The sequence below is a fragment of the Sciurus carolinensis genome, chromosome 8, assembly GCF_902686445.1.
Source record: "Sciurus carolinensis chromosome 8, mSciCar1.2, whole genome shotgun sequence".
NCBI lineage: Eukaryota > Metazoa > Chordata > Mammalia > Rodentia > Sciuridae > Sciurus > Sciurus carolinensis.
Genome location: NC_062220.1, coordinates 147,450,011 through 147,460,204, shown reverse-complemented (window position 1 = coordinate 147,460,204; position 10,194 = coordinate 147,450,011). Strand labels below are relative to the sequence as shown.

The window sequence follows — 10,194 nt, the reverse complement described above, 5'->3', positions numbered from 1 at the left end:
CTGTCCTAAATCGGGAGCGGAAAGGCACAGGGCAGATAGATAATCCCTAAAGTCAAAGGGCAGGAAATTTCGGCAAGGACTCCAATTTCTCGCGCAGTCTAATTTTACCCAAGACGATTTTAGAGATAGATCTTAACCAACTCCCCCAGCCCCGGCTTCCTGCGCCCACAGGCTCAGCAATCATTAAAATGAAGACACTTTCATGGTGGCATTGGTCTCTTCCGAGCAGCCGGGGGGTGGGGGGGGAATCTCAGAGCCAGGTCCTCTTTGCAAAAGCGCCGGGCTCTGCTTTGGCACGGCTGAGGACCTGGCTCCCAAAGAGGCTATCTCCTGGAGACAGACATGGAAGTGGCTTCAGGTCCATTGCATGGTCTTGCTGGTTGTGCAACTGGTCACTTGGGTCCACAGAAGCAAGCAAAGGGGAGGAAGGAGAGGAAGAAAGGGGGACCCCCTCCAAAGAATTTTTCCAACACCCAACAAATGTCATGTTTGGGACTTTTTTTCTGTGCAGACCCTCCCAATTTTGAGTGCTGTCTTTGGGGGTGGGCGCAGGAAATGCTTCTGAGCAACTGCAGAGCCGAGCCTCCCCTCTCTGGCACGGCCTGGGAGTGCCCCATGGGATGGGAGAGGGGACGGGGCAGTCAGGCAAAGGTTAGGGGAGGGAAGCAATGGCAGAGGCTCAGATGGACTCCAGGAAATGTTTGTATTTCTCCACCGGGAGGGAGGACAAACACGATTTTCCCTGCCTTCTGGGCCAGCACTGTGCGCTCCCAGCACAGAGTGAGTCACAGGAGAGAGAAACCGAAAATTAAAATTATTCTGGGGCTGCACCCAGCAGCTCCTCTGCAGCACGAGTCTCAGACCCTCTGGGCACTTCCCAGAAATGACCACCTACAAGATACCGCACGCATCTCAGAGCCTGGCCGAGCTACAGGCTTCATCTCTCTGGAAGACAAGCAGCTTGTAACCCCGGCTCCAGAGAAAGGACCTCCTTGTGGCTTTCATTTCCTGGCTGGTTTCCCTTCTGGGTGTGGTGGCCGTATCTACCCCGGTGTGCAGTGACTGACTGCCAAGGTGATGAGGTTCCAGACACAGTCACTGGGTCAGTGGTAAAATTCAGGTCAGCATCTGTGCCTTGGCGGGGACTCCAGGGGCCACTGGGCACCCAGGACACCTGTTCCCCCTGCACCATGGACAACGGGTCGTGCTGCCTCCTTGAGGGGGACCCCATCTCTCAGGCGATGCCACCGCTGCTCATCCTGGCCTTCGTGCTCGGCGCCCTGGGCAATGGGATCGCGCTGTGCGGTTTCTGCTTTCACATGAAGACCTGGAAGCCGAGCACCATCTACCTTTTCAACTTGGCGGTGGCCGATTTCCTCCTCATGATCTGCCTGCCCTTTCGGACGGACTACTACCGCAGACACAGACACTGGGCTTTTCAGGATCTTCCCTGTCGGCTGGTGCTGTTCATGTTGGCCATGAACAGGGCTGGGAGCATCGTCTTCCTGACGGTGGTGGCCGTGGACAGGTATTTCAAAGTGGTCCACCCCCACCACGTGGTGAACACCATCTCCAACCGGACGGCAGCTGGCGTCGTCTGTGTCCTTTGGACCTTGGTCATCCTGGGGACGCTGCACCTGCTGATGGAGAGCCACCTGTGTCTGCAGGCGAACGCCACATCGTGTGAGAGCTTCATCATGGAGTCGGCCAACGGCTGGCACGACATCATGTTCCAGCTGGAGTTCTTCCTGCCCCTTGGCCTCATCTTGTTCTGCTCCTTCAAGGTCGTTTGGAGCCTGAAGCAGAGGCAGCAGCTGGCCAGACAGGCTCGGATGAAGAAGGCTATCCGCTTCATCATGGTGGTGGCCGCCGTCTTCGTCACTTGCTACTTGCCCAGCGTTCTGGCCAGACTCTATTTCATCTGGACGGTGCCCTCCAGCGCCTGCGACCCATCTGTCCACGTGGCCCTCCACGTCACCCTCAGTTTCACCTACATGAACAGCATGCTGGACCCCCTGGTATATTACTTTTCAAGCCCCTCGTTTCCCAAATTCTACACCAAGCTCAAAATCCACAGTGTGAGACCCAAGCCACCAGGACCCTCAAAGTCACAGAGGATGGAGGAAAGGCCCATTTCCAACCTCTGCCGTGAGAGTTGCGTCAGTGTGGCGAATAGCGTCCAGAGCCAGTCGGATGTTCAGTGGGACCTCCAGGTGTGTTGAATGGCCCTACGACAAACAGGCCAGCAGCGTCAAGGACAGAGGGCCGCGCTGAGTTAACTCACACTCAGGGGTGGGGGACCTTGAAATGCTACCACCCATTCTTAGCTGTATCCTTTTTACTCTCTTGGAAGTGAAACCCTCGCTCCTCTACCTTTGGGGAAGGTTCCAGGTGACTGAAGTGAGTGTGTTGCCTTTATGTAACCTGATCAGAGTGATGGGGACCGTAGGGGCCTGTGTGTGTTGGTTAGGAATTGCTCAGCTCCCGTGGAATTTTAAACGGATGAGGATACAGGTGTGAGTCTTTCCCGGGTCACGTTCTTGCTCTGGGGGGAGTTACTGAGCTTAATGATGTAGCACTATTTCCTATTCTCTGACCTTAAACCCATACTGATTTTGAAAAGTAGGAACTGGACTGAGTCAATGCTTTTATTTTAGGCTGAGAAACACACTTTAAATCCGGATGTGTTGGTCCTGATGATCTACAACTTCCCTTGGGCCCCTCTGTACAGTTCTCTGTCCACATTTTGACTTCAGGTAGCCCGAGAAGGTGCTGAGGAAAACCGTCCCTGGTTCCCCCAGGGTTGCCGAGTTCGAAAGGCTGCTGTCCTTTCGCATGTGCTAAGTCTGGCCTAAGTGCTTTTGACTGCTTGTTATGTACGTGCAGATTGAAATCCTTCATTCTTTCTTTCTTCGAATATTTACTGAATTTGAATTTAGTGTCGGACCCTGGTGTCCCTTTTGCCGGGAGGGTTGTTACTCCACTCTTGCGTGACAGCAGTTTTGGGAGTGACAGAGATGTGCAAGGCCCTCACCCTTTCCCTGAATGCCGTTCCTAGACCCATTCTCTGCAAACATCATGGTTTTCCTCTCATCCTGGGTCTTGCTGGGGCACATGCATTTTCCGGATATGCACCTGGAACCCTCAAAACTAGATGATTCTGTGAAATGACAGGCTGCTCCTCCCCGGAATTAAGGAAAGTGTTTCCATGCCAACCTTAGCCCCATCCTCGAGCCACAGCTTGGTGAAAGTGATCTCTACTCCTGTGTTTACACTGGCTCTAATTCCCAGGGTAGTCTCACCTTTAGGGATTTTGCCAATATTTAGTTCTTTAGCCTGAAAAGACCCCTGTAGGCTGTCTCATTACTTCCTTTCTCAGAGGCACGGCACAGCCTTGCAATCAAAGGGACAATCTGTAGAGAGGTCGACAAATCTAATTTTGGATCCCAGCTCAGCCACTTCCTAGACATGTGATCCTGGAGCAGATTTTATTTAACTGCTTTTACCTTTGATTTCCTCATCTTTCAAACAGGGGTAACAATAGTAACGACCTTCAAAGGGTCATTGGGCAGATTCAATGAATTCAATCCTGAAGCACAAGGATTTTATTCACGTTATGTCCCCAGGGCCTAGAAGAGCACCTGCACATAGTAAGTGCTCAACAAATACTTGTTGAATGAGTGTGTGAATAAGTACATTTGAAGCATGAAACTATGTCTGGCAATAAGTGCTCAATGCTATGACTTATTACATGAACACATTTTCCACATAAAGAAACTGAGACACGAAGTGAATTCCCTTGTGGTTCAGAGCCCCTAAGTAGCCACCCCATTACCACCAACTATATTTTCTTGCTCCCCAGCTACTCAGCCCAGGGAGGGGTAAAGTTTAGGACCTTTTTTTTTTTTTTTTCAAATTCAATACTGAGGACTTAACCCAGGGTCTCACACATGCTAGGGAAAGCACTGAGCCACATCCCCAACCCTTTCTCTAATTTTATTTTGAGATGGTGCCTTATCAAGTTGCCCAGGCTGACCTCGAACTTGCCATCCTCCCATCTCAGCCTCCAGAGTACTGGGATTACAGGCATGCACCACTGCTAGGTCAGGGATTCTTATCAGCACCAAAAGACCACAGAACCTCCTGACAGAAATCTGTGAAAACCCTATGCTTCTGCTTTTAATTCTGTTTTTGGTTATAACTCTTTCCTGGGCTGCTGCTTTGTTGCTTCATCGTAATAAAAATGTGTTTTGAAAGAAAGTCTCTTTCCTGTGAAACATTGGTCTGGAAGACTCCCATGACTCTACCCCCTAAGGAACAAGAGGCTCTAATACCCAGAAGCTCACGGGCAGGTATGTGGATGGAGCTTCTCACTAAAACCAGCAGGAACCAACCAAAAGAAACTTAAAGCTGAACCTTAAACATGGGCTTGATTCTTAGTTTGCTTCCCTTTTTAAGTTCGTAGAATGTGACACAAACTAAATCTTATCAAGAAACCTTCTTCAGAAATCCTAAGGAAGAGGAAGCCCTGTATAGGGCTGGGGTTGTGACTCAGGGGTAGAGGGCTTGCCTAGCATGTGTGAGGCTCTGGGTTCAATCTTTGGCACCACTTAAAAATTAGTAAATAGTTTTTTGTTTTATTTTTGGGTTGTTTTTTTTTTTTTTTTTTTTTTTTTTTTTTTTTGGTGCTGGGGATCGAACCCAGGGCCTTGTGCTTGCAAAAATTAGTAAATAAAGGTACCATGTTCATCTACAACTAAGAAACTTTTAAAAAGAAAAAAAAAAAACAAAAAAAAAAACCCTGTTTAAATTCCCTGGGAGAGGGAAACTATTGCTTTGGAAGGAAATATTTTCTCTTTTTTTTTTTTTTTTTTGTGGTGCTGGGGATTGAACTCAGGACCTTGTGCTTATAAGACAAGCACTCTACCAGCTGAGCTATCTCCCTAGCCCAAAATATTTTCTCTTGGTAGGGTCTTTTAGGAAAAGTCACATAAACATTTTAGAGGATATTGAACCATATATTCAATGGGGGTGACGTGGGTAAAATGAGACATATCTTTTATTTTTTAATTTAAGTTAATTTTTTGGGTACTGGGGATTGAACTCGGGGCACTCGACCACTGAGTCACATCCCAGACCTATTTTGTATTTTATTTAAAGACAGGGGCGTAGGGCCTCACTGTTGCCAAGGCTGGCTTTGAACTTGCCATCCTCCTTCTTCAGCCTCCCAAGTCACTGGGATTACAGGTATGCACCACTGCAACTGGCTATGAGATGTACCTTTTATTGGTGCTGAAAATGGCAAATATTTAAGGTCTGGTCTATTCTCAGAATTTTTTTTTTTTTTTTCTTTTTGTAGTAGAGAGTGAACTCAGGAACATTTTGCCACTGAGCTACATCACCAGTCCTTTATATTTTTATTTTTATGTTTTGGTACTAGGGATTAAACTCAGGGGTGTTTAACCAAGAAGCCACATCTTCAGTTCTTTTTTTTTATTTTGAGACAGGGTCTTGATAAGTTGCCTGGCAGGTCTCAAACTTGTAATCCTCCAGCCTCAGTTTCCAGAATCGCTGGGATTACAGGCATGCACCACCACACCTGACCATCCTCTTTATTTTTTATTTTGAAATAGGGACTCCCTAAGTTGCAGAGGCTGGCCTCCAACTAATAATCCTCCTGCCTCAGCCTCCCAAGTCTCTGGGATTACTGGCATGCTCCACCATACCTGGCCAGAGTGGGTTTCTATACCCTTCATTAAAAATTAAAATGGCTAAGATAGTGTCTGAAGTCATGTGGTATCCACAGGGTCTGCTTGGAAGGGACACAGGGGTTAAACTAGTAGTTAAAGATTCTACAGGGAGGCATGCCAGGTGGGGCTGGGACTTGGCCCCACTGTGATCAAGGTCTGGTCTGACGTGCCTTCTGGACCTTCTGATCCACAGAGGGTTCCAATATGACTCAAGACCCGTCATCACAATGAATACATGTGACTTCAGGACTGGCTCCATCATTTGCAGAGTCCAAGGCAAAATGGAAATGCAATTGCCCGTGTTCACCAAAAAGTAGTAAGAATTTCAAGATGAAAACAGCAGAGCCTTAAACCAAACCCCAGGCCCTCCCTAGCTCATCCATGCAGCTGGGCAAACACACACACACACACACACAGAAAGACACAGAGACAGAAATGGAGTAGAATAAGCAGATGGGCTCCCATATGAGCCTAATCTATATTCAGGTTCCAGCGGATTAAACTATAAAACGATTCAGTGCAAAGGAAGGTTTGCATATTTTATTCCTTATAAGGATTCACTCATTCATTCCTTCCCCTTCCAAGGAATGTTAACTAAGCACCGGGTCCACCAGGCACAGTAGAAACACACACAGAAAGCACAGCCCCTGACCCTGGGGGTTCGTTGAATCCAAAGGGAAAAAAAGGAAATTAAGGGACGGGGGTTGGAGCTCAGTGGTCGAATGCTTGCCTAGCATGTGTGAGGCACTGGGTTCGATCCCTAGTACCACATATAAATAAATAAAAATTAAAAAGGTCCATTGATCACTAAAAATTTTTTTGAAAAAATTTAAAAATGAAATTAATATTCAGGGTAACCTTAGAGAAAAAGGTAAACAGAGGGACCTCCAGGAGAATCCAAGGGCCCTTCCTGGAAAACAGTTGGAAACACCTTAAATGTCCTCTTCCAGGCCATCTTTAGTCAAGGCCCTTCAGTGGACATTTAGGGTGTTTCTAGCATTGCAATCACGCTGTCGTTTATATTCTGAATGATGTAGCTTTGGGCACATGTACGAGGGTTTGGGGAAGATTTTGGAAGATTCTTCGTGCAGGAATGTTGGGCCAAAGGACAGGAATACTGGAGAAGTAGGTGCACGAGACACACAGCTCCTGGAGGCAGACTGGGTTCAGATACCATTTCTTGTACTTACTAGCTGTATGACTTCAGGTAAGTCACCTAACCTCTCAGTGCTTTGTTTTCCTTGTCTGTAAAATGGGGACAATAATACCTGCTCCATTGGGTTGTTGCAAATACTAAATGAGTTTAGAGTACAGAGCACCTAGAATTGTGCCCAAAATAGAATCAGCATGATTTCTGTGTTAGCTCCTAATGTAATGTTGACAGATCCCAAAAACTGTCCAACAAAAACGCTCAAACAACCTACACTCCCACAAACGGCGTATGAAAAACCTTCCACTGGGGCAGGGGTGGTGGCTCAGTGTGGGGCGCTTGCCTGGCATGTGTGAGGCACTGGGTTCGATTCTCAGCACGTCATAAAAATAAATAAATAAATAAGGTCCATTGACAACTAAAAAATGTTTTTAATTAAAATAAACAACAATAGACAACCTTCCACCAATTTAATATGTATCATTCTCATTTTGTAACAAACCAAAGCCTCACTCTTTTGAAGTGAAGTCCAATGTATCAATTTATTCCTTTGCGCATGTGTTTTGGGGGTTGTGCCTGAGGAGGCTTCGCCTCACCCCAGTCTAGAAGGCTTATTCTTTTAAAAAAAATTTTTTTTTAGGGCTGGGGAGATAGCTCAGTTGGTAGAGTGCTTACTTTGCAAGCACAAGACCCTGGGTTCCTGGGTTCAATTTTTTTTTTTTTTTTTTTTTTTAGTTCTTAATGCACCTTTCATTAATTTATTTATAGGCGGAACTGAGAATCGGACCCAGTGCCTCACACATGCGAGGCAGGTGCCCTGCCACTGAGCCACAGCCCGCCCCTGGCCTGGCTTACTGCACGCTGTGAGCTCTCGCCTTTAGGTCTACAAAGCCCATGCAATTAATTTTTGCTTCTAGTGTAAGGAAGGGCCCAGCTCTTTTGCTGGTGGGTTAATTGTCCCAACATCACTTGGTCCTTCCCCCATTGGATTGTCTTGGCACCCTTGTGCGAGGCACATGCGAGGCAAGTGCTCTGCCACTGAGCCTCAACCCCAGTGACTGGGGAGGCTGGGTCAGAGGATCACAAGTTCCAGGACAGCCTGAGTAAATCAGCAAAGACCAGCCTCAAAAATTTTAAAAAATGGCTGGACTGCAGCTCAGTGGTAGAGTACCCATGGGTTCAGGTCCCAGCACCAGGGAAAAAAAGAAAAAGGCGAAGGCAAAGGAAACGACCGTGCCACCAACGTGAGGGCTGCTTCTAGCCTCTCAGTCTGCGCTCTTGTTCTGCATTTCTATCCCACGCCTTGATGGCTAACTTTGTAGCCACCTTTCAAATAGAGAAGTGTGCATTCTCCTGCTTTGCTCTTCTTTTTCAAGATTATTTGATTGTTCTGGTTTGCCCTTAGGATTTTTCTTTTCTTTTCACATTAAACCTAACACTCTCTTTTAAAACTCTGAAGTACTCTCCATATACGTGTCAATGTCCCGATTTCTCTTGTGTGTGTGTGTGTGTGTGTGTGTGTGTGGTACTGGGTACTGAACCCAGCAGTGCTCTACCACTGAGCCACATCCCTAGCCAGTCCTTTTTATTTTGTTATTTCGAGACAGGGTCTTGCAAAGTTGCTTAGGGCCTCACTAAGATACTGAGGCTGGCCTGGAACATGTGATCCTCCTGCCTCGGCCTCCTGAGTTGCTGGGATCACAGGCATGTGCCCTAGTGATACCCAGAAACCTTGGTTGTTTTATTTTATTTTATTTTATTTATTTATTTATTTATTTTTTTTTTTAGCCCTTGGTTGTTTTAAGTCACTATGTTTTGTGTCAGTTTGTTACTCAGTAGTAGATAATTGAAACAGAAAACCCAGTTTAGTCAAAGACAGGGACTAATGGACTACTTCATATTTCTAAGCCTCAGTTTTCCAATCTGTGCAATGGGAATGATAATAAAAGCACCTCTCTCACAGGGTCTCTGTGAAGATTAAATAAGGCCACACATGCAAAGCTCTCAGTACAATATCTGGCACATAGCCTGTAGTTGACAAATGACAGCTAGTTTTTAAATGGCTGCTGTGTTTGTTTTTGCAGTGCTGGGAACTGAACCCAGGGCCTCATGCATGCCAGGGACTTAAGTGCTCCACCACTGAACCACACCCCCACAGCCCTACTAGCTTTAATAATACACATCTGAAGTCCTAGCTACTCAGGTGGCTACTCAGGATTCCTCCAGCCCAGGAGTTTGAGGTGAACCTGGGCAACACAGCAAGACCCTGTCTCAGAAATAAAATTAGCTGGGTGTGGTGGTGCATTCCCTTAATCCCAGCTGCTTAGGAGGCTGAGGCAGGAGGATCACAAGTTCAGGGACAGCCTCTGCAATGGAGGGAGACCCTGTTTATTAATAAAAAATAAAAGGGGCTGGGGATGTAGCACAGTGGTGGAATGCTTGCTTAGCATGTGAGAGGCACTGGGTTCAATTCTCAGTACTGTAAGAATAAATAAGTATCACAAGGCCCTGGGTTCGATCCCCAGCACCCCCCCCCCCAAAAAAAAAAGAATAAATAAGTATCCATAAACATTCAATTACAATTTTTAAAAATGGTTCAGTTCAGTTTCTAGGCACACCTTAAGCTGTCATAGAATAACCAGGAGATTCAAGTTCATTGTGAGAGTCGTGAGTGTTAAGCGGAGTTTCCACCAAACTCTGGAATCACTGTCTTAGTTCTTGTCATGATTCATTATAATAAGTTTCTGTACAGCTCATGCACAAGTAAGAAAAAAATAATTTCATAAAAGAAGGGACATAAGCAAGATAAAACATGCCCACTGTCTGGGGGAGGACGGGAAATTCAGATTTGCCTTCTGTCTGAACAGTTATGAACTCTGGTTTAAAGTCACAGGCTGGGAGGGCTAGAAGGAATCTGGAACGTCGACTCTTCCGTTTGCAGGAGAGGAAGCTGTGGGGTCACCAGTTTTCACAGTTGGTGAATGATGGAGGAAGAACAAGCCTCAGCTTTTTCCAGTTTCCCCCCATTTCTAAATGGAACAATATTTGTGGGTCTTCTTTTTCAATTTTACCTGTGACCAATGTTTAAAAGATCATAAAATTGTAAAGCTGAGGAAGGAGGGTCCCTTGCAAATTCCAGCTCCCAGAAATGACTGAAAATAGTTTTTCTGACTCTGAATTCATAAAGGCCCTCGGGATTACTTCCCAATGGTGATGTCATTGATGAGCACACATTTATCCAAGAAGGAAACACAGTATTCACAGACCGCAAGGACAGGGGAAGAAACGCCAAGT

The 10,194-nt window shown here is 46.4% G+C and overlaps 1 protein-coding gene across 1 annotated transcript; it reads left to right on the top strand.

Annotated features, from left to right (window-relative positions):
* The first annotated feature begins 843 nt into the window (after window positions 1–843).
* Hcar1 (hydroxycarboxylic acid receptor 1) lies at window positions 844–3,887 on the top strand. Its single transcript, XM_047561882.1, has one exon. It carries the CDS (start codon window positions 1,191–1,193, stop codon window positions 2,220–2,222), a length of 1,032 nt encoding a protein of 343 aa, XP_047417838.1. The 5' UTR covers window positions 844–1,190; the 3' UTR covers window positions 2,223–3,887.
* Window positions 3,888–10,194: the final 6,307 nt, after the last annotated feature.